Source organism: Uloborus diversus, chromosome 2 (assembly GCF_026930045.1).
Source record: "Uloborus diversus isolate 005 chromosome 2, Udiv.v.3.1, whole genome shotgun sequence".
Taxonomy (NCBI): domain Eukaryota; kingdom Metazoa; phylum Arthropoda; class Arachnida; order Araneae; family Uloboridae; genus Uloborus; species Uloborus diversus.
This window is the reverse complement of record NC_072732.1, coordinates 206284479-206310412: the sequence shown is the minus strand read 5'-3', so window position 1 is coordinate 206310412 and position 25934 is coordinate 206284479. Positions and strand designations below refer to the sequence as shown.

General features: G+C 33.1%; 1 protein-coding gene across 1 annotated transcript in view; it reads right to left on the bottom strand.

Moving 5' to 3' along the window:
* Nucleotides 1–7470: 7470 nt before the first annotated feature.
* Nucleotides 7471–25934, bottom strand: part of LOC129216772 (keratin-associated protein 19-2-like) — a 64675-nt gene continuing 46211 nt past the window's right edge. The window contains exon 3 of the mRNA XM_054850988.1: nt 7471–7881. Within this exon, the coding sequence (XP_054706963.1) occupies nt 7471–7881 (411 nt within the window). The remainder of the gene's footprint in view (nt 7882–25934) is intronic.

Below are 25934 nucleotides of genomic sequence, written 5' to 3'. Positions count from 1 at the left end.
AAGCAGCTATACTTAAAGATTAGTCAACCATGCACGTAAAAACCAAACTGCACATATTCTCTTTAAAATCTAACTGTTCTTCGAATTCAGACAACTATGCACGTAAAAAACTGTATATGTTCACGTTAAAATCGAACTTTTCTTCGAAATCAGTCGACTATTTACGTAAAAACTAAACTGTACTTGTGCACCTAAAAACAACTGTTATTCGAAATCAGTCAATCATGCATATAAAAAACAAACTGTACATGTGTACGTTAGAATCAAACTGCGGTTCGAAATCAGTCAAATGTACAAGTAAAAAATTAGTGCTTTTCAGAAATTTTTGTACAGAATGAACAACTTCGGAATAATTGTGCAACAGCACGGAAAAACCATTTGATTTTAGGATTTTTTGGCCCTTCTTCTTCATGAATCGAGTTTTGCGTTGATATTTGCGAAACGATATGAGGTTCAAACATCTGGTAAGCGTCTTTTGATACAGTGGAAGAAACATTTTCATGAAATGTATATCCTGATGAGACAGGCTCTTCATCGTCGTTTTGACTTGTTTTTTCGGTAGATTCTTCCAAAAAAATGTTTTTCATTTCCGACAAAAAAGTGGGAGTCATTGAACCGAAAACATTATCTTTATTTTTGTTTTTTTCATCATGAGTTGTTTCTTTATCTTCACGCGTGAACCAAATTTGTCGGGCCCAATCAGGTTTTAATCTGTCGACATCATATTCGTTTCTGAGTTCGTCAATTTCATTTTCCACTTTTCTTTTGAGTGAAGAACATTGTTCGCTCAACGGCTTCAAATCAAATGTGTGACCTTTCAACAAATATTCTTCTTCATTTTCCTCTTGAATGGTTTCAAGTGTGGGCTTATATTTTAAGGTTTTAAGTGATTGCGTTACGCTTAGAATAGTTTCCAACTTGGGTTGGTATTTTGGGGTGTTATCTAAAGATTTCCATTCTTCAAACCATTTTGCCTTCATTTCTTCACGACCGGCATCTCTTTCTCTTTTAAGAGCCCAAATCTTTTCAAGCACTTCTAGATCATCTTCCGACAAGGAGTCATTATCGTCTTCTGGCATCACCCATCCATTAGCTTTGACATATAAGAGTAATTGGTCTTCATCCATTTGGATATATTTCTCCAACTTCAAATGCTGTTGAAATTTTTTTCCTCGTAGTGACTTTTAACTGCTGCACTTTCAGGTATTTGACTGAAAATGATAGAGTGCCTCATTGTTGAAAGTTGAACAATAGGTTGTCTTTCAATGTTTCTACCAACAATATTAACAAATGTTTAAAGCAACAATGTGCTCTACTTAACAGAACTTGAATTAAATAATGCGATTTTGTTTCTGTTTTTAACTATACGTTAAATAGAGGATATTACAAATTTTCCATAGCATCTGCGCTTGCGCGCGGACTTAGCTCATTGGGCTTTCGGTTTTAAGACTCCGCGTTGTTTGTTTGTATTTAGGCAGAGCAACAAATTAATGTGTAGAAACGTGCTTTAGAGTAGCAAAAATGTGTTAATTATTGCAGGGTCTTGAACTTGGTGTTTTCAAGTGTCATTTTGTGGATTGATTATTTCCTGTTTTTTCTTTTTTTGCATTGGAAAAAGAGTTTCATTTTAATTCCGAAGCGCATATCTACAATTATAATAACTAATTTTGAAACTTTTTTTTGAACTTATTGTAATAAAATAATAGTTTAAAAACTGAAAAAAAGCACGCTTTTTTAGCAAAATGAACTAAAAAGACAAAAATAATCTTTTGATCCCTCTGACCATCCCTCTGGACACCATCCTTACCCTTATTGACTCTAACCTAGACCTGTTTCTTCGTGTATCGCTGTCCGCAGTGATCCTACATCCTACTGAGCCGACGCCGTCCTCGCTCTATATTCTGCCTATCATTTTGAAATTAAGATCATTTATTATTCCTTTCTGTCTCTGTCTTTTTTTCCAAATTTCATCACTTTCTGAGCACTCCTTCTCGGTGTTGCATTTTCAATGTCGAGCAGTGTATTTTCAAACTGACTGAATTTTTAAAAAATATATTGCATTGAAGTATGTTGGCATATTTTATTGTGACTTTTAGATTTTAAGTTCGATTCAAATACCTGATGTTAGGAATTAAAACATGAAAATTTTCCCAAGGTACAACACTCTCCCCTACACACCTGTTTAACTGAATTGGTATGGGCAAAGCGAGTGAAAACGTAAAGAAATACTTTTAGATTTAAAATTTGATTCAAATAACACTAGCCAACACCAAAAATGCATCCGGCTCAAAAATAGCCATCTCGGAAGATTTTTTTGCCTCGCTAAACACGAAAATCCCCATAAAACGTTGAGAATAGTTCCAGTTTTCAAGATACAGAACCAAGTAGGATAGTGAATTCTCACTAATGCTCTTTTTTCCTGTCATATAGAAACGCCCCCCCCCTCCCCCATGGGATTGATTGTCCTCTAAACTTCGATCCTAAATTGGGAGAGAAAATCTCACTACATAAGAACCGAAATGGACTAAAAGAATTTTAAATTCTGGGACGAGAAATGCCCAAAATAAGTCAAAATTTGGAGTTCTAGGTAGATCTCTCTCTCTCCCCCCCCCCCTTTCTGCTTCCACCCACGCTCATTTTACTGGGAATAATGACGAACTTCGTGAAAGCTGTGAACAAAGAAAATTTTCCAATACCTTAGATGGAAATTTCCAAGATACATTGAAGCTAAAGTTAAGGAGAGAATTTTTAATGGCCCTTCAAATGCGCGCAATTACGAAAAACAAGTGATTTTGTAAAAGAAAAAAAAAGCGAGGGGAGGAAAAAAAATGCAAGAACCCTTTAAGGGTATATTACAAGTATTTCTAAGCAGCAGAAAGAAGACCAGAATGAAAACAGTTAGCCAAACAATCCCAGCGAAAGTTTTGTGATCATTGATGAATGATGTCTCTCTGAAACTCTATTTTGTTCACTTCTTCCAGGATATTTTGTTTAAAAACTAAAGCTATGAGCAGTGAGGATGAGGAAAGGTTTCACTAAGATATCTTTACAATGTAACGCAGATATGAGGGTCATGGAGCTGATTTAATTCTCACCAAATGCTGCTGAACTAGTACAAGAAATGGTCCTTCTTTGACGTACAAGAAGCAATCGAAAATGAAGCGTTTACAGCAATAAGACAAAAGCAACCACTGATTAAAAAAACATAAGCATTGTTTAATAAAACAGGACCTTTTGAGTAACATTTATTTCAAAGGATTTTTTTCTCTTTTTAACAATACCTTTAAATCAATATTTTTTTGCTGTGTATCTTTCTCCAGTGGGCTTTTATGTATCTTGAAAACAAGAGCTAATAAAAAAAAAAATCCACTACCGTATTCGTTTTTCTTGACCAAAAATTAGTAGGAATTGACTATTCCAGGACGCAGACAAAAATATCTTTTTTCTTGACTAGCGTAATTGACATTAAAAATTAAAATATGAAAAATGTCACAAGGTACAACACTCTCCCCTACGATATCGGAAAGTTTCATGAAAATAAGAGATAGTCAGGTTGAGCGCCTTGTTGATTTTACACGGAATGGTTCTTTCTTGATTTTCATATTGAGAAATCTGATGACCGGCCTAATCTTGGATTGTTTCAAGCATTAAACTTTTGCCTAACAGGGGCCGCATAAGTCAGAAATATGAAAGGTCCTTTCCTCTTTTGTAAACGACTCGGATGAAAAAACTTGTATGCTTGAACGATTGCAGTTATTGAGCGACGAAAATAACTAGTATGTTGTGGCCATTACGAAACTTTCTTCTATATTTTTCTTTTTCTTTTCTTTTTTTTCTCTGATCCCTCCCCATGCTTGACGAGGAAGCAATATTCTCAACAAAAACAAAATTATACATGCAAAAACTTGACGACCATCCCAATGTCTGAATTTTTGCAAAAGCAAAGCAAAGAGCGAAAATTGAAAGTTATTTTAAAAGCCTTGCTTGAATTAATTACAAATATTTTATTTGTTAACATACATAAGATGTCAACAGTTAAACATTTTAAATCATTGAGATAATATTTCCGATAATTTCCATACAATTAAAATCACGAGAAATACGCAGACGACAATCTATTACGATTTATCTTTCTTATTGTTGCATTAATAAAGCTATTTTTATTCGAAAAAATAAAATCAACACCTCTTGGAGCGATTGGCGTCAAAATTAAACCAAAGCTTCTTTACATATGGATTCACATATATTCCAAATTTCAACCAGAACGTAGCATTACTTCTTGAGATAGGGCACTCACAATGGAAAAAAAGAACGGGTGATTGCGCTACCCCCTTTTTAGCTGTTGACACCAAAATAAAATCAGCTCTTATACCCACTAAGGACTACTTGCCGATATTTTTTTCTTTCATTCCGTTCATTATTTCTGGAGATACAGCAGTCACAATTGACGACAAAAAACGTTCTATAGCTCAACCCCCGTTTGAGTTATTGACACCAAAATTGAATCAGCACCTGTTCTTGTTAATGGCAACATATGGACTAAATTTTGTTTGATTCCGTCAGTTACTTCCTGAGGAATAGCAAGCACGCGTAACTCAAAAAACATCCCAGGGCTCCACCCCCTTGGAGAAATTCGTGCCAAAAACCAATGGGCACAAGTTCGCATAGGGGCACATATGTGTACCAAATTTCGTTCGATTTCAAGCGGTAGTTTTTGCTGTAGAGCGGCCACAAAAACCTGGTCACACACAGACGTGACACACACACACACATACATACATACACACACATACACACAGACAGACAGACATTTTCCAAAAATAGTCGAAGTGGGCTTAGCACACCTCAAAACGTTCGAATCCGTCAAAATTCGAAATTCGAAAATTTGCACGAATCCAATACTTTCTTCTATATATTAGATAACGAAGAAAGTAAAAATTGATTTAGACACACGGCGGTGTGTCAGCCAAGTTCGGAAATCAGGCGACACATCTGCCAGTGTGTATCTTACACGAACTATTTCAAGCTACTTTTGCCCCCCTCATTTCTCAAAAACTATTATATCTACGTGCTTGAAATTTTGTATGTCTAATACAGCTGCATAGCAGACCTATAAGCCTAAATTTCATGAGTGTATTTCTTATAGTAATGGAATTATTAAGATCTAAAAAGTGTCATTTTTAACACTGACTGACTGAGTGACTCACTCACTCATTCACTCACTCATCAAAATGTTTGCGAACTTCCAAGTGTCACACATGCTTGAAATTTGACATAAAGACAATTTTCATGCATATGTAAAGGGAAAAATCTAAAAAGGTCAAAAAACTACATTAAAATAGCAAAAAAAACTACGCTATTTTTTTTACGAGCATCACGGAGTAATCACTTCACCGAGTGATTGCAAAATATTTCGCCAAATAAATCAAAGCAAATGCGCTCATCAAACGTTGCCAAAACAAAATTGTTAGAGCTTTAAATTAACAATTTAATTTCTAACAAAGATGGGGCTTTAAACAGCACTTTAAGTTCTGCTAAAACGAAAAATGATCCATTAAAAAATTGCGAATCTAGAGCTAAGCCTTTAAAAACAAAAATAACCAGCTTTAAAATTAATAAACCTTTAGATCTCAATTAAATACAAAATTTTACCCTAGGAGCAAAAAATGGCAGCAATAATTTCAACAATAAGGAACTATTTTCGCCAATTCTGCATATTTTACGATCTACGTTATGATAATCCCTCCGAACAATAAAGAAATTCCAGACAGATTTTGAGATGAGTCTTAGCAACTTTCCTAACTGTGGACAAATTTGAAGACGCCAAAGACCAAGAGTTAATGTACTTCGGCCTCGCTGATAAATGGGAAAAAAAGACTATTATTGACCGAAATCGGCGATCCCGCCAAGTCCTCTGTTATTTCAATTTCTTCAGAACTTCTAACTCGCAACTCCAGAGCTCGAATACTCTACCTTGCGATGATTAACAAAACTAAAGAAAAAGGTAAAACATTCCATTCCATGTGCTTTCTTTGGGTAAATTACAGGCTTCAGACATTTTGTGGTGTAATGTAATTTCAGAAGAATGGAAAGGAAATCTTCCCACAAACACGATGAAAAAATACTGTCATTCACTAAGTGTCAAAGCAAGTTATAAGTTATGGCATTTGTTTTACCTTTTTCATCCGCCATTAGACTTTGGCTGCAGCGCCCCCTATAGTTTATTGGAGTTGCGAATAAAAAGAAACCGCAAACCAGTGCACCGTAAAAGCAGAGAAAAGAAAGGAAATCATATATTTGTATATGCTTTTGCATTTATAATTGTCTAAATTACGACATAACCTTTGATTTAGCTTTTGAAAAAGTAATGATATCCCAACAAAACATAAATGTGAAAAAGAAGCCATGTTCGGTCGAATTGAGATTCGGGGTAGACGGTGTCACCAACAAAAAATAGTTCAGATCTAAACGGTTACCTTATCCCATAGCAGTTCCTCATAGATGTTGGATTTTCCCATATTCTTCGATTCATTTAGAAAACAAATTTTTACTTTCTTTGATATTGTATTTAAAATTTGGCAAGTTTAAAAAAGAATATATTGATGACTAAAACTTGCCGCAAGTTTAAAATCCATTATCAAAGAAAGTAAAAAATTGTTTTCTCTAAATAAACTGAAGAACATGGGAAAATCCTACATCTATGAGGAACTGCTATGGAACTTAGTTCATGTTTTAACAAATCCTGTCTGTTGCGTTATTTCTTACCAATGAACATTAAAATTAATAATAGAATAATACTAAAATCCCTTTAATTTCATTTTCCGTTTTTCAAAGAAAATTATACTGGCCTTAACGTTTTTACTCAGGCTGTAATTTCGTGTGATGTAGCTGTTATTTTAAGTACCACGCTATCGGCGCTGCTTTGAGTTCCTTTCTGGGCTCGGAAAAATTGAAATCGGAAACTAATTGTCATTCTACCATTTTCTTGTGGCAATTTCCGCATTTTGCTCTCAATTTTATACTTTGTCAGCACAAGCACATACAGTATCTTAGCGAGAATATCTCAATCACACTGGAGGTCTACTGGAAAATGGAGCTAATCGTATTCAGAAGGAATTTTAACGAAATTGTCGGTCTATATCTAATAATATTACGTACCACTGCATATTCTCCGTAATTCCTGAATACGGTGTGAAATGTATCAATTTTGCTTTTACGAATTCCGTTACGCCCTCTTACTTTTTAGTGAAGACGATTCTTCTTTGAAATACATTATTGCTCTTAGTGTTTTTAAGTTGCTGTTTTAACTTTTTGCTGTTATAAAAAAACTAAATCAAAACAAGCAAAATATCAGATTATTTTTTATTTACTCAAGCAGAAAGCAGTTTAATAAATCACAGACGAAAATTTTCAGATGTTAACAAAATTTCTTCGTGATTTGATTACTCCTATTTGTTCAGTATATCCCTCTCAGGGGGATCCATAACCATATCTTCCATAACCGGTTCCATAACCATTTCTTCCGTTGCCGTATCCTTCATTGCGGTTTTCATAGCCGTATCCTTCATTGCGGTTTCCATAGCCGTATCTTTCATTGCGGTTTGCATAGCCGTAACCTTCATTGCGGTTTCCATAGCCGTATCTTTGATTACCGTTTCCATAACCGTATCCTTCATCACGACCATATTCAAGTCCTCGTTGTCCTAGACCACGGTACCCATCTCCATATCCGTCGTATCCGAGTCCGTACCCATCGCCATATCCTTGAGCCTTTCTGAAAAAGCGGTTGCTGACGCCATTACCATAACCTTGCTTGCTGCGATGGGAAATAACATCTACTACGGATGAGTAAGCAATGGCAGCGAAAGCCAAGACAAGAATCTAAAAAATAAAACAGTAAAATAGATTTAGAGAACACCCAGCTTTGTGGTCGGAAAACATTGTGAGGCTCTGAGAAGTTGAACTAAGACTCTGACAATGTTTACCTCTGTTTCGGAAAATAGGGAGTGGTAATTGGAGCTAAATTGAGTTGAGTAACTTTCTTAGTAGTTCTTCAAACACACACGTCTATTTTTTACTAAACTTCCCTAAAACGGGTAAACATTGTCAAGATCACAACTCAACTAACCAGAGCTGCACTATATACACTATACGATGTTTTGTGTTTCATGGTGTTTGTGTATCGATCTTTTATGCTGTTGTTTTCTATGGTGATACCTCAGTGTTATAGCTCGCTCATGTGAAGATATTGATAGGTTTCATGGCTGTCCTTTATGACTTCATGCAAAGTAGTGCTGCTAAGCTCAAATGATGTATCCGTAATAAAATTATTATATATATTCCTTTAAATCGTTCAGTTCCACCATAGAAAAATTAATGATCTCCATTGTGCTAAGCTGAATTTGAGTTCTAAATGCATGAATAATCGGACTTTGAGTAAAAAACAGGCTAATTAGGTTCGATGCCCATGATTGAAATGTTTCAAGAAAAATTACTCTAGAATGCCAGATACTCAAGTGTCCATGGTTTTTAATTCTATGGTTTTTAACTCAGCGTTATGAAGAAATGTACTCGTTACTTACGGGTGATTCTCGAGGCATATAACATTTTTTGACGGTTATCCTCATGGCTCAGAGCGTGTTAAGGTTGTGATGAGATATTGGTCAACGAATGTGTGCTCAATGCTGGAAAACTTTAAATGACAATGTTTCATACGACGTTTTGCAGAAATCGATAAACAATCTGTGCAACTAACTTTCTACATTCAATAGATCATGTTTTTATATACATACAAAGAAGAAACAAAACCTTGATTAAATGAAAAGCTTTATGCTACTATGTGATGAAATTATAAAACCAACTTAAATAAAGCAAATTCTAAAGAAGATACAGAATATATAGCTATTTTTAAGCTACAATGGAGCCTCTTCATCAGAGCAATAAATTCAGCCCACAATCAGAAAGTTGTGAGAGAACTGTACGTCTCAACCACATTTACAGTGGTATTTATTCAGTTCTCTCACGACATTGTGCTGACTTGACACTTATATGATGAATTTTTTGCACTGATGAAGAGGCTCCATTGTAGCCCTGAAATAGCTATATGCTGTATCTTCTTCAGAACTTGTGCTTTGTTTACACTTGTTTTTCAATTTTATTATAACATCTGGATTGTTTGAAATGAGCTACGGCAGGATTTTCCCAAAGTGGGTGCCGCAAAAGGAGACGAAGGGTACGGTACCAATGCATAGAGATAAAAGAGATGGTGCAGGGTGTCGTCAGAAAATTCTAATTCTTCAAAGGGTGCCGCGAATCGGAAAAGTTTGGGAACCCCTGGGTTATATTGTTGAAAATGGCGTGTGCGATAATTGAGCCTCATCATCTAACATGGGCGTTTGCAAAACCTTTCCCGAACGGAATGAAGAAATTTTAAAACATACTTTAACTTAAAAAGGGTAACTGTTTAGTTTCTTAGTGCTAAGTTCTGCTTATGTTCGCCCATGCTTCAATATTATTTCGTGCTATTATTACTTTTATTATTATTATATAGGCTTGTATTGGTATGCTCGTTTCAACGACGAGTTTTTGTGCGAGCTTTTTTCTCCTGTTCCTAAATTTACTTCAAGTTTGATCCAGGTTAAATCGTATTGTTTTATTCCTTTTTTAAACGAACTTGAAGCTTCTTATGTAATGTTTGCTATATTTTCGAGCCTTTCCCCTTTAATATTGATTATATTTTTAATTAATTATTATTTTTTATCTGTATTTAATTTCTGATGCCTTTTTGTGACGCTTTTGGAATTCTACTGTTGTATATAAGTAACGTTGCTAAATCTCTTTTCAGGTTTTCGAAAATCTTACTATTGCAAATTTATTGCATACAATAGATGAAGTTAATTTTTATATTTACATACTATTTTCTAATCATTCACTTATCATGAAATGCACTGGGTTTAACTTAGGACTAACTTCTTTCATTAAAAGGAAATAAAGATACTTGTTTAACGACACCGTTTTTACTGTTCACCTCTGAGAAGCTGAGCTATGGCCTTGAGCAAGTTCATTTCTTTCAAGGAGAGCTTTCGGAATGAAGAGGATTTCTTAGGCGCAGAGTTTGGCTAGTATTGTAACCCTTTTACTGTCGAGAAAATCTTGTTCCTCTTGCTACTTCTTACCTGAATTATATTGTTTACCAAATGGGCAATAACACGGCAAACTAATTCCGTAAGTTATTAAGCCGTTTTTCCTCACCCCTATTTCAACTAATGGAATCGTTTAATCGGTCGGGCAGCGGAGCTGAACTTGCCAGAGATGGAGAGTACGCATGTTAATATTCGAATCATTTCTTCGAGGATAGACTGTTCTTCTTAAAGATGAACGAATGCAGCGCTTAATTTTTTTTTTGAATGAGCCTATGAGAAATGCGCAAAAGAATACAATTTTCGTGAAAGAGTCTCAGATACTATTATTCAAAGTATGCTTTATCTATCGAAGAAATAGTGTGTGTACTCTGAGCATGCTGAGTATGTGGGAGACTGTCTTGGTACTCAAGGAATACTGCAATTGTTGAAGAATCTGACAGTGCTCTTTTGACTTGCTGCATATATATTGAGAACTGTCTCCTTCTCTCTTTTTTCAATGTACAGAATAATTCCAGATTTCTCTTTTATGGATACTTTAATATGATGAGTAATAATAGCGTCTAAAAGTGTGATCCAACGCATTACAAATTTTGCATTAATTTCTTGAAAGTTCTTTAAGAGTTCTTGGATAGTGAAGTTGTTTAAAAACTGCATTTAAAATAATCCATAATTTCTTTGTTTTTTTTTCTTTTAAAAAGCTATAATTTTTACACTGAGAAAATACTGTTATAATGACAATATTTCATGAAAACTAAATATTTGTATCTGATAAAAAGTTAGTTCAAGAAGTATGAAATTACAACTAAAATATGCATATTTAATTGCACTACATAATTTTTTGTAAGTATTTTCACTTACGCAAGATAGAGTTCATGTATTTTTTTTTAAATGTAAAATATAAATCTTTGCTCTCCAAGCTATGATACTCCAATTGCTTTTTTCTTACTTATTAAATGGGAAATTTCAACGTTATAAAATCAATATTCTCCTGTTACTCTCGTTTGTGAAAATTATTTCTTTTCTTTTTTATGTTTCTCAAATAATCGAAACATAACAAGTTATTTGAAACTTTTCTTCCGCACTTGATGAATTCTTTAATAATTAATCCCGAATTCGAGTTTTGTCATTTAGTCTCAGATACTATTAAAAACTTACATTATAAATTGTGCTCGCATTAAACTGTTAAAAAATGTCTTACATTTGGTCTATTAAAATTATGATTAAAAAAAGTATTTTTTTTTTTCACATTTTAGGCTATAAACATTTTTTTTAAATCTAATTTCTAGCTTTTAATATTTTACCAAAGTAATAGATTTATTCAATGCTTTATTCATCATAAATATTTAAAGCATTTTAGTCTGATAAACATAAGTGTGATTGCTTTAAAGATTAAGAAAATAAATTTAAACATTTTATGTTTTAAAGGAGCTTTTTTCATGTTCCTTTTTTTAGCAGTCATAATTTTTAAAGATATGGATATGCCTCATGACTATTATATTTGTAACTTAATAAAAATAGACTTAAATGCAATTATATAGCATACAATTTAAAGAACTATACATATTTTGCTATATTTTATGAAAAACAAGGCTCAAAATTCTATTTTATTCATATTTTAAACGAATTGCATTCAAATAAATTTTTATATCTAAAAGAATAAGTAAATTTAAAAAGAAATGTTTCCTTAACACTTACCACAATTTTCATCATTTTGAAGTTTGTTTAGTTCAAGTGCAGACAATTGCTGAAGTTAATGTTTGAAATTTTGAATGCCAACACTTTTATAGGAAGCAGAGGTTTCGCTTCATTTGTAGACATTCAAAGCTATCTTTTTATCAGATTGGATGCCGTAAATGCTCGACATATTTTTACACCTAAGCTGCTAATCCTTCAATGTCAATACTTTCAGTTCATGTTTCAGTAAAGAAAATATATTTCTACACACGTTTTAGAAAGCGAAATTTCAGCTAGTTTTATTTTGCTTCAACTCGAAAAGACTTCAGTCAACGGTGCGGAAAGACAACTTTTGATCGATTCAGTAACTTATCGATAAGAAAGTTGTGTTATTTTTATAGGATTCTAAGGTTAAGACGGATTTCTTATAGATGAAATAGGAAATGGTAATTTTAGCGATCTTAATCATAAAAATGTTTCGCTTTTTGCAGATATAAACATTTTATCTCTCTGTTTGAGGTACTTATGCTGTCAAAACTGATTATATTTTTTTAATAGCCAAGGTTTCTTACGATTTATTTCGAAAATAAATTCCCAATAGTTGGACCGTGGACGACTCAGGTTTTGAAGGTGCTTTGATTTGTATGTTTCGAATTTATTTTTTTCCTGTAATACACCAAGGACAACTTAATTATTTAAATTTCTGCTTTCTTTGGAACGGCATCATATTCATTATGTTTTTCTAGTATTTGTATTTCACCTTGACTGTATGCTGTTTACAAAACTAAAATTTTGAAGAAAAAAAAATAAGTTCATTAAAAAGTAAAATTGTAAGAATTGAATTTTGATAGTATCGAAAATTGTTGCAGTTTTTGTTTAAATTTGCTTTGTAGTGGTTATACGCGTCACCATTAGTTTTGTTTCACAAAGTGCATTCACTTTGGCAGCTGCATTTAGTTCAAATATATAATATAGTTTAACTCTACTCTGCCTGAATGTATATCACATGATTTCGGCAGCAATTTTCGTGACACAAAACCCTTGGGATGTTCAGCAACTCCCGTACTTCAAAATAAATAAATAAATAAAAGTAAAAAGTAAAATAAAATAAACAAAAAATAATTTTTCAGGTGGATTACCATTTTGCAAGTGTGTGCAAATATGTATTTTTTCAAGAGATACATTTATTTGGATTGTAGTTTTTAAATATTGAAACTTACAACACGAAAACTTTTAAATTAATAAATAAGAAAACCCCCTTTTTTTCTTATGCTTTTATAGTTCTTTTACTTATCGAATCGTTGATAAACATTTCAGACGACGTTTAAAAAACCTTTTTCCAATACGCATTGATTGCTTAGGAAAACTGGGCTATTTTTATTCATTATTTTGTGTCATCTTGAATTGTAAGCGAGTGTGTTAGCTGCACTTTTTAATATTTGAAGCAATCACTTTATTATAAACAGATTATCATGCTATCAGAGACTAGAAAAGTAATTACGAGTCTTCTTTGAGTTAAAACTAACAGTCCTGCATAAGCAAAATGGCATAACGTTCAAAAATTGCTGTACTTCGACTAAAAGTTCTATTAATTACCCCAACACAAGATTGATGCAAACAGCTTTGACTTGTAGTTAGGAATCTAAAGTATGCAATAAGCGAGATTGTGACTGAAGGGCGGTTTACTGGTTTTGGTTTATTGGTAAATTTCATTTTGAGTTCGTGTACTTGGTCTCACAGGACCCGTTTATATGACAGATAGTACAATACAGGGCACACAGTATAGGACAGAATTAACAGCACAGAGAAGGAAGTTACAATCAACGGGCGGGAATCGAACCCACCACCTCGGGATCACTATAATGACGCGTCAACCAACTGCTCTATGAGGCCCCTGAAGGGCAGTTTTCTATAATTAATGGAAAGAGAACCATTACATTTGCCACGTAGTTTCTGAATGTGGCAAGCATTCCTCCCGAATAGCCCGATGTCATTTCGTTGTAAAACTAACGTTTCTCCAAACGGCTGAATAAGACTTCTCACTATTGTTGATCTCTCTGTTTTGATTAATAGGTGCAAGAGTAGAAACAGAGAGCCAATAAAACAAAAAACGACAAGGCGTTCGTGGCAAACTGCAGAAACTAACTTTGAAACAGATTTTGTGGTAGTAGATGGTAGCTGTTAGCTGTGTATCAAATCGGGGATGCGGCCTGCATCTCAACGGCAGCAGGGTTTGCAACAACATGAGGTAAGCGATTTGCTTTTCATGACATAACTTGGTTGGGTTTTTCATCACATTTCTTCTTTCAGTTCAGAATGTGCAACCAATTTATCCTACTTCATTTTGAAACAAGTTTTTGTTGTTATTCAGTAGTATTGTTGGATTTGTTTACTGAACTAGTAGAACGTAATAAACCTGTTGCTTTTCCTTTTATTCAGTTTAATAAGCAACAGACTACGTGAAATACACCGCCAGTTCAGTCATTTCCAGCCGAGGGCTGCAGTTTCGTGCTTATTAGCACTCATCAGCTCGGCATAGGAAAGTGACTGAACTGGAGATGGAAAACCTCTTAAGGAAGCCAAGAGTGCGAAACAAACTGGTAGCTAATACATAATTAGCAGACCAGACGAGTTGAACCGAACCATTGCTTCGGTCACTCGTCTGGTCTGCTAATTATATATTAACTACCAGTTTGTTTCGCACTCTTGGCTTCCTTAAGAGGTTTCCCATCTCCAGCTCAGTCACTTTCCTATGCCGGGCTGATGAGTGCTAATAAGCACGAAACTGCAGCCCTCGGCTGGAAATGACTGAGCTGGCGGTGTATTTCACGTATTTTTGCTTTAGCCCTGGCTAATGGGCGGTAATTTACTGAATATACCTTGCCTCGCGTTCAATCTTCGAGTTGAACCGAACCATTGCTTCGGTCACTCGTCTGGTCTGCTAATTATATATTAGCTACCAGTTTGTTTCGCACTCTTGGCTTCCTTAAGAGGTTTTCCATCTCCAGCTCAGTCACTTTCCTATGCCGGGCTGATGCTAATAAGCACGAAACTGCAGTCCTCGGCTGGAAATGATTGAGCTGGCGGTGTATTTCACGTATTTTTGCATTAGCCCTGGCTAATGGGCGGTAATTTACTGAATAAGCAACAGACTGTTTAAAACTATTAGAGTAGTTAAAACTTTAAATCAAATATGAATATTTATACCATCTAGCAGATAAAATCTAACACACAAGTAGAAGGCAATTTATATCCTGATGCGTTTAGGTGATTTTTAAAGTTTAATCTAAAAATTTATAATGGAACAAAAAATATTTGACATGATAATTGTTAAAGATCACTTTTACAACAAAATAACCACCTTATTCCCATCCCTCTTATAAGTAATACCTTACAGAAATTTAGTCTTGTAAAGCGTAATGTCACATGCTACAAAAAGTATAGCTTAAATTAATAACTCTTTTGTAAGGGAAAGGATTTTACGTTCTTGATTGCTTGAACTCACTCTGTTCCATTACAGAAACTTATACAGTGTATTAAGAAACTGGTATTTTAGTACTATTCGTAATTTAGAGTCATGAGCATCTACTTACATTACCTTAATTTAATATTTGCATTGCCGTAATATAATATTTACATTGTCGTAATTTGATATTTGCATCGCCGTAATTTAGTAGATTTAAAGTGTGCAAATAAGAGACCAGTTTATGTGAAATTGCAAAAACGGCAACGTTTTTTTAAAGCTACAAAAATTTAAATTACTATTTTTGATCTGCGCCATATCATTTTTCTTCATTCTGTGGATTCTTAGCGTCCTATGTTCCTAATTTCACATCTTTTCGCATTGATTTTCATTTTTACCTAATACGTGAAGTTCACAGCAAGTTAATTGGTCACATCTATACTTTGAGACTCACTTTTATTAAGTAAAACTAAAATTTGTTGATACTTCAGGCAAAACGTCTTTGTTCATCGATTCCGATTTTTTACCAATGACAAATGTTCTATCGAGTAACGGTATGACACATTTATTGTCATCAGAATACTCCCCATTTTTTCTATTTTTAGAACTATTTTTTTTCTCGATATAATTATTCAAATTTTTTACTCCTTTATTTTTATATTTGTTTATTCTATACTTCAGAACGTATTTTGAATAAACAAGTTTTTCTGAATTAGTTAAGTTTAAATGAATGTTCGAGAAGTGTGTCGAAAATCCAAACTAACGTAACTCGGCTATCGTAGGCAATCAAAATTATTTCCGTACATAAAAATTTCATATTTTGTCGAAATTTTCAAAATAATTAAACTTAACGATAAAAAGATGAAGCATTAAGGTTAAACTTACATCATCTCAAAAGATAAATTTTCATTTAAAAATCGATAGTAAATACAAGATATATTCCGTACAGTAATTGATGGACTAGCTCCAAAAAAAGGAGGTAGTTTCAAACTTCAATTTTCCAGAAGTTCTCAGTGAAATTTTTAACGCCAAATTACATTTAAAATTTTTAAAAAATTGTATGACTCCTCTTGTATATGAACTGAGAATAATATAAAGAGAATTACTAAAGTATAAAAGAGAAAAAAGTGGATTGGTGTTATGACCTCAAATGTAGACCTTTTGAAAACATTGCAATGGGAGCGGCCTTCTTTTTGCAGCAAACCCTTCAAGTATAATACTTTTTTGACACCACTAAGTTCTTCATGTTCAATGCAATTCTATTCCCTGTTTATATTGTGACTAAATATCTGTAGCATATTTCATTATTGGTCCGATTTGTATCTTGATGTATAAATATATAGTTTGTACTGCATTATTGTTAAAATAACAGAAAAAGCTACTTTAGATATTTTGTATTTTATAAAATAAGAGTGATTTCTGACTGATTGGGAAATCCATGCTTGTAGTTTCATTTCCTTTAAACAACAGTAATTGCAGTAAGTCATACTTCAAAACATTTCTAATGTAACTGTTGTTCGATGAAAGTTTAACTATTTATTTAAATGTTTTGTTTAAAGCTTCTACTTTAGTTATAGAAGGCACTGTCAGCAAAATAACCACGCAAAAGGATTGCATTAAAGTTTTTCAGTGAGACAAAAAAAAAAAAAAAAAAAAAGGGTGTGGCTGATATATTTAGTTTTTCAAATCGGTTAGGATTTGATTGTTAACTTATGAGGAAAAATTATTCCCTCGGTTCTATTTAAGCAAAAGTGAAATTTAGTACACCGTAAATAATAGCTTTTAAAGTTTACTATTATTTCAGCATTAGATTTTTTTGTAAGAAGCTCACGATTCTTACACAGTTCCAGAAGATCAGTCAGAACTGCAGCTTTTGTTTGATTGATGAAAATAATACATAATTGAACAGCAAATAATTTTATTGAATGAAGGTTACATCAATGTTTTGATTACTTTGGCATACTAGTAGTAACTCAGAGTTACAATAACTGCGAAATGATTTTAATTCTTCGCATGCAATGGCGTCTGGAGACTTCATCTATTTCATGTGTCATAACAGATTCTTTGACGTGTCTGAGATGCTATTACTTTTAAGTGTCATTACAGACCGGCGTCCCCAAGTTTTCATAAATTTCATTTGATATTACGGACTCCGAGTTTCCAAGACGTCATTGTTTGCCAAGAATTTGAATTGAACTTGCAGTGAATCAGTTAGTGGTTACGTCCAAAATAGCCACCATAAATTCCTAATCCATATCGATTATGTCCAAAATCATAATTGTTGTGCCTGTTGTAAAGACTGTCATAGATTCTGTAATAAGGATAGTTGCTGCCATATAAATAGCCAACTCCATTATACACGCCATCGCGGTTGCCGTAGGAATCGTAGTCAAGATAGTTGCTACCATAAGAATGACCTAAACCATTGTGTAAACCTCCGTAGGGTCCGAAGCTGTGATCACCAAGGCCGAGTCCGTAGTTGTGTCCAAAATATCGGGAACCATAGTTGCTGTATCCATGTCTGTTTCCGTGATATGGAGCGATATCGACGGTCGACGAATTAGCAGCAACGCAAAGAGCTAAAAGAAGGATCTGCAAAAAAAGATGAAATGTATACTTTTATCAAAAACATAACTATTATTCTGAAAAAATGCTTAAAATTGATAACTATATAAGGTAGATGGTGGTAAATTCGGAAATTTGACTTCTTAAGGGAAGCATAACTATACCCTATAAGTACTTAGTCGTAGTGTTCCTTGACAAATATACAAACCCTGTTTTTCTAGAAATCTTCCATGAATATTGAAGCTATCTTTGTTTCTTACATAGACTTGGATCTATGGCAAGATTTAAAAAAATAAGGAGCGCGTGCTAATAATTCTATAAATAGACGAAGTCATGCATAAGTCCTTTCTTTCCGCAGTTTGCGAAACAATCTGTCTGAGCAATGTTTGAAAAGGAAGCCTTTGTCTGCTTGTAGAGGTACTAACATACTTCCCCAGGTTTGAAAAAACCATTATTTGTACATGCAAAATAAACTGCAACTGACTGTTTCCAGAAAACTTCATAAGGTAAACTATTGTCTGTGTAGAAAAGGGTGCAACAGAAGCAACTTCTGGAGTGTATTTTGGCGATTCGTGAAGTCCGTTAGTTTTTTGTAGTCATTATTTTCTGAAACACAAATTTCATTTTGGAATTACTACTTCAGTTTTAAGAGAGGAGAATGTGATTGATATGAAAAAATGTTTTAACTCAATTTATAACTTTTTACTTCCTTTTACAAAAAAGGAAGTATTGTATTCGCGAAAAAAAATTTCACTCAAAAATCGGCCTTTGATTTCCATTTTTCTCACCCCCGAATGAACGTTGAGTTTTTTTTCGAAACGACCACACGTGGATATATGCCTAGGAACGTACAGACACCCGAAATATCCATTTTGATGACCCCCGAGTTAAATACAATGAATTTTGTCGTGACGTCCGTATGTATGTGTGCATGTTCGTATGTATCTCGCATAACTCAAAAACGGTATCTCCCAGAAAGTTGAAATTTGGTACGTAGACTGCTAGTGGGATCTAGTTGTGCACCTTCCCTTTTGATGCATTCGGATGTTCCAAAGGGGGTCTTTCCTTCTTTTTTTCGGGGAAATCATTGTTAATTTCGATGTAAACTCAAGTTGTGTTATAATTTGTCGGACACTTGGCAATATATCGCCGGTCTTTTGGTCGCGAAGGTTTTTCGCCAACTTGGCGACAAATTTTGATTGTTTGTATAATTTGGTTTCAATTTGGCCGCTGTTGGGGATATTTAGAGAGTAAACAATTGAATCACATTAAAATTGCCAATAATGGGGAAATGACATTAAATTGGAGTAAAAGGAAGTCATGTGATGCACACATCAGCTCGTTTTTTTTTTTTATTTCAGAGCAGTTATTTTTATTGGTAAAATCATGACGAAAGTTTTATTGTCTTTTAAAACGCAATCTAAAACTTTTGCATTCACTTTGTGATCGTATTTTTGCACTACTTGGAGGGAGACGGGAGTCTTTTTTTAAATTTAAGAGCAAGAAAAAGATTAGAAATTCCTACAAGAACTACAAATAAAATGAGTAACCAACAAAAGTACAAATTTTTACATTTTGGTGCTTTACTACGATGACTAAAAACTTTCATCGTCATTTTTAGATAGGTATTTAGTGGAAAGATTGAGAAGAAAATTGTGTTTTAATGGAGATCTCTAAATCTTCGATCATTACTTTTTTAAAATTTCACTCTTGTTTTTTACTCAAGTTAAAAATCGCGTATCTGAAATAAGCTGCATTTTTCCCTGAATAGAAAGGAAGCTGACAAATTTTGAAGTTTCCGTTGTGAAACACTTTAAAATGATATCAAACAATTAACTAGCAGACGTTTGTTCTCTAAATAATGGGGTAAGTAACAAGTACTTACATATGCTCCATATATTTAAATTAAGTTTGGTAAATACACTTAAAGTTATTCATACCGTTTCATTTTTTTAGTGGAACATAAAAGCGTAGAATTTGTTATCAACAAAGAATACAGTTGGAACTAAAAAAATAATAATAATTTAAATATCACCGAGAAAAAAATTAAAAGGAGTAACATCAACAGAATCAAGTTTTTTTACCACAAACTTCATCATCTTGAAAAATATCTTCAAAACGAACTCAAATGAGCAATATTTGCTTGTTGAGAAAATGATACTCCTGCCATAGATTATGATGTTTATATACTGAAAAATGTTCCACTCCAATTCTAAAATTAATAAATTACAATGTTCGAAATCTACGTTGCGAAACATACCGTAAGTTTTCCGTCAATGTAAAAACTTCTTATGCAAATAAACAATCTAATCAACAACGTTGCAGATAAAACACCTGATAGCTTCAACATATTAAACACATTAATCCCTCTGAACTTTATTTGATTCTAGAAGGAGCAGTACTTTCACCATTTAGATGAAACAATGGACTCAGGTTAAGTTTTAGAAATGTTAAAGGATTCAGATTTTTATCATGGATGATAGGGTTTCTTGTTACAATTGTGATTTTTTGTTGATAAGGGAAGTTATAGAAAAATTACCCAGTTTTATCTGATCTTGTTACATATTTTTGATTTCGCATTGTTACCAGTTTCCTTACTGACCTTTTACCATAATTACCGCACTGAATTCGATACTTTATCTGTTGAATAATATGTCTGTCAGTCAATCAAGTTTGCTAATGATTGGGTCACTGTTTTTTGCATCGTGATATTTTAGGTAAAGCAGAATAAATGAAAAAACTAATAAAAATATTAGTTTATCTATATGAAGGGGAGGACGAGTGTTTGTTGATTTGTGGGTTTGTCTGTTCACGATACCATGGAGATTCAAGTAAAACTAGTCTTAAAATGTGGAACAAAACTACTTTCTGTCGGGTTGTGCACTTCAGACATATACTTCATTTTGAAATTATATTTTGTGAATCATTTTTTAACTTTTCGTAGAAATCAACGAATACGATAGAGTTGAAAAAATTATTGCAAGTCTTCATAAAAATTTAAAAAAAAGTTTCATCTCCTGTGAAGATACCTTTTAAAGCGATTTGTTTTAAAAAAGACGGATGGAGTTCTTCGTTTTGTGACGCTTTGACTTTATATTTGTTTATTGGGTAAAAACACCAGCAGTCGAACATTTAACAGCTTGATTGTGGACTGTTGTGCAAGGGTGGTTTCCAGCAATTAGTACAAGAACAAAAAAAAAATGTAAAATTACAGTCTATGCCTGCCAATTAACTGTTTCAGAGACAACATTTTTATTGAAAAATTAAGGTATTTTTAATACCAGCATATGCTCCAGTTTTCGGCGATACAAATCTTAGGGTGGGGCGAAGGAAACGATTTTTTTTTTTTTTTTGCGAGTTGCTATATAGTGTTTAAAAGTCGCGATTGCTGAAGATTTAAAAAACAAAAAAACAAAAAATAAATATTGAAAAGGGATAAAATCTTCCGATCGCGCAACAAGTCTAAAAGTTTGGAAATATGTAAAATTTTATGTGTTTTTACGGATTAAAAAAATTGTGTCAATGTTTTTTTAACGCTCTGAGACGGAAAAGTTGTTATCGGTGCAGTCTTGAAAAATTAAAAAGAAAAATTTAAATCGAATTGTACTTAGTTCAGGAATAAGCCTAAAAATAAAAAAAATGTGAATTCCAGCTTTACTTTGTGATTAAAAGAATGGCCTTTCTCCCCCCCCTCCTCTTTTTTCAGCAACGTAATGAAAACCCTTTTAAAAAGCACTAATACATAACACTAGTGGTACCCGTACGGTTTTGCCCGTAGAACATTCGGAGTTATGAGCATCTACTTACGTTGCCTTAATTTAATATTTGTATTGCCGCAATTGGATATTAACGCTGTCGTAATCTGATATTTGCATTGACGTAATTTGATATTTTCCTTGCCGTAATTTGATATTTACGCTGCCGTAATTTGATACTTACGTTGCCGTAATTTGATACTTACATTGCCGTAATTTTATATTTACATTGCCGTAATTTTATACTTGCATTGCCGTAATTTGATACTTGCATTGCCGTAATTTGATATTTACATTGTCGTTATTTGATATTTACATTGCCGTAATATAGTAGATTTAAAGTGTGCAAATAAGAAACCGGTTTATGTAAAATTGCAAGAAGGGCAATCTTTTGTAAAGTTTCATAATTTTAAATTACTATTTTTGATCTGCGCCATATCATCTTTTTTTAATTCTGTCGATACTTAGCTTTCAATGTTCCTAATTTTACCTCTTTTCGCATTGATTTTCATTTTAACCTAATACGTGAAATTCACAGCAAATTAATTGGTCACATCTATACTTTGATACTCGCTTTCATTAAGTAAAACTAAAATTTGAAATACTTCGGCAAAACGTCTTTGCTCATAGATTCCGATTGTTTAGCAATGACAAATTTTCTATCGAGTAATGATATGACACATTTATTGTCAACAGAAAACTCATTTTTTCTATTTTTTAGCTATTTTTTTCTCGATAAAATGATTCAACTTATTTACTCTTCATTCCTTTTACTCTGTATTTCAGAAGGTATTTGCAATTTCAAATTTATGAATCAATACGTTTTTCGGAATTAGTTACGTTTAATTGAATGTGCACAAATAAAACGCATCGAGAAGTGTCGAAAATCCAACCTAATGTGACTCGACTATTGTAGGCAATCAAAATTATTTCCGTGCATAAAAATTTCATATTGTGGCGAAATTTTCAAAGTAATTAAACTTAACCATAAAAAGATTAAGCATTAAGGTTAAACTTACATCATCTTAAAAGATAAATTTTCATTTATTATTTAACACCAATTATTTCTTATTGGTTTAATACTAAAAGATGTACAAGCACTCAAAACAAAATTTGGTGAAATATTCGATGTTAAGATTCTGTCCCAAGTATACATTGTTAAAACTACAGGTTGCATTCGGGACCTTTCAGGGGTGAAACGCTTGTTCACCAGCGGCACCTAATACGGAGCCGAAATTGCACCTCTAACTAGGGTGAAAAACAGGCACCTTTTAAAAAATAGGCAGCCGGGGTGAAAAGAATGAACCTTCGGAGAGAGAAATGGCACCCTTACTGTAGATCCCCCTCCCCCGTATTGTGTGCGTTTTTGAATACAGTTGTGTATTTTTTTTTTTTTTTTTTTTTTTTTTTGATTCATGATAGTCTACGTTTTGCAATGCAATTCACATTGCATGAATTCAGTACTGGAAATGATTAAAACTTGTAATCACAGCATTTGATCATATTTCAGAGTTTTCAACATAGTTAAGAAGTGCTCATTGCTTTAATTCCTCTGATCGTTCTCTACATCAGTGTTTCTCAACCTCTTTTTGACCCACGGGTCGGTAAAAACAAATGAAAAAAATTGCGGACCTGTGAAATTTTTATCCTTTTCTTAAAAATATTTTTTTTTTACAAAGTAATATTAAAAATGAATAAAACAATAAATATCTACAGACTTTATTTGGTATCAAAGACTTGTCACAAATATATTTAAAGTTGTAAAAACGAGTAATTATTTGAATAACCATAGTTAAGTTAATGATCATTTGTGAGAAATAACCGCACCGCAAGTAAAGTGCAGAGGTACTTATGAATTATTTACATGAAGAGCCAAAATTATTCTGGGATATTTAAATTATTGAAAAACAAATTCGTTTCTCAAACGTTCAAAATTTCAATCAAAATAACAATAAAATAAAATGCGCATGAAATTTTTCGACAGTTCAAAAATTTAAAGAAATTCCTAACGCTATCGAAATATTAACCGCTAACAGGAAATGATTTAAACACTTGAACGAAAAAGCAAAAGAAAAAGCTAGACGGCGAGAGATTTCTTTTTTATTTTTTGCGCTCGCTGTTGTGTAGTAATCTACGCGAAGCACAAGAATAATTTTTATTTAGGTTCTCACTTGTTGATTATTGATAATCTTATTGCGGTTATTATTTTGGTGATTAAATGTTGCTTATCGAATACTCAAGAAAATAATGATATATATATTTAGTAACGTTTTGAATGATGGAAATTTCACGACAGTAACGGCAAACTGAAAATCAACTACTAACGGTACTACGGTATCGTAACGGACTAACGGTAACTGAAAAGCATTAAACGTACTTTTAACTATGTTTGAAAGCCCTAAAAGCTACAAAGTGATCAAAAGCTGTACTTACTTGTTATTTTAAAGAATTATCCGAGAAAAGTTGAGATTTAATCCAATAGTGTACTTCATTCAATGTGTACTTCATTCAATTTCAACACATAAAAGCCACGCATAGATGCAACCTTTCATTCGTCTGCCATATTGAAGTGGTTGAATGGTGAATGTATGCCGGAAGCGCATGCGCCAGCAAGTCATTTTGCGATTGCTTGCTGTTTTGGAACCCCTGTCTACGATTGTCTGCTGTTTTCGCACCCCTGCTCTACTTCCTGGTTAGTATGGCACCCTTGGGCACCATGCTTTTAACTTAGGGGGAATATATTCACTCGTCTGGAACCTCTGGTTATAACAGTGTGGGCATTTGACTGTATTGATGCTGAATGTTTCCCTTTCCAATTTTATTTTCTGCCTGTAATATAATTACTGGAAAAAGTCACGTAAGTTGTCAATTTCTCTTTTAAAGCAACAAAAAGCGAGAAGAAAGAAAGGATTTGTTTACAGAAAAGTATGGTGGCTGCAGGCCCGTGTCCAGGATTTCATAAAGGGAGGGGTTTTTGCAGGCCTGTCACTTCAAAATATTTTGTTTTGAAGGGGAGGAGCAAAACGTTTGATCGATACATTTTATCTGAAAAAACAACAAAATATGTACAAAAATGCTTAAATTCATCATGTTTGCAGGGATGTGCCAGTTGCGACAAACTGCTCCAAAAGACTGCTAAATGAACTTTTCTGCTCCAAAATCGGACAAACTTGCGCCAAAAGTGCGATTTTGCATTTAATGTTGCAGTTCCTTCAGCATATTTGGCATTTTTTCAGATTATCATCAAGTTTAGGCATTTGGAGCTTGTTTTTACGATTTTTTTTTATATAGCCCCGATTTTTTGCGTATTTCAAAATCCGATTGCATCCGCTTTTGAAAAATTCAATCGTTTTAATTTATTATGTGATCGTTTCCTTTGAGTTGAAAAATTTTGCATTGACCATTATTTTCAACCATTCTTATCTTTTGTTTTCAGAAAAAGAGGACTTGTAAGTTCGTCTTCTTGCCACGCTCACTCAAAAATGTCAAATCTAGTTGCAGACGAATTGATCTAAGCAAATGCCATGTGTAAAAATTAATATTGTTCACCAGTTTTTAATCTTAGGTTTCTTAAGATTTTAGGACAGAAAATTGATCCCTAATTTTGGTTGGAGACACATAAGATAGCAAAAATCGGGGAATTTCAATGCTCTGGCGATGAAAATGCAGACATTTAAAGTTTCTGAGACTCAAGAATTACTTTCCATATTCTGAGCCTGCCTCAAAATTTTTATTTTTATTTTTTCACATGTATTTTGCAATTCCTTTTCTTTTGACATCATTTCTCAAAAGCATTTTTTTCATTGTAATTTCATTATTAATTTTGTGATTAATGATTGATAATTTTGTGATGAATATCAAATAGTTAAAAATTAAAGGTTTTAATGGTTTCCTTTGCTTGATCTTCAGATTTGTTAATCAAGTAGCTCAGTATGTAACATATATGACTATGTGTATAAGATCAAATGTTAGTAAATAACTTACAGGTACCAAAAAAAAAAAAAGATTAATAAATAGCTCTTTAAAACTCACTTGTAATTTGTTGAGGTAAAGTTTTTAAATTTAACTATTCTTTTTTGTTTTTTTTTAGCCTTTTTGAATATGTTTTTCAGATTTATTTATATATATCTTGTGTCTTTTACATATATGTATATGAACTACATAAAAGCAAACAAAATTTAAAAATAGATATCAAACACCAAAACTTAAATGTGAACAAAAGCAGTGATGTATTAAGCAAAGTAAATATGTTAACTAAATTTAAATCGGTGTAAGAAAAAAGTAAAGCAGAACATGGCTTGTTTTTTTGTGAAAAATATTAGACAAAAAAAAGAA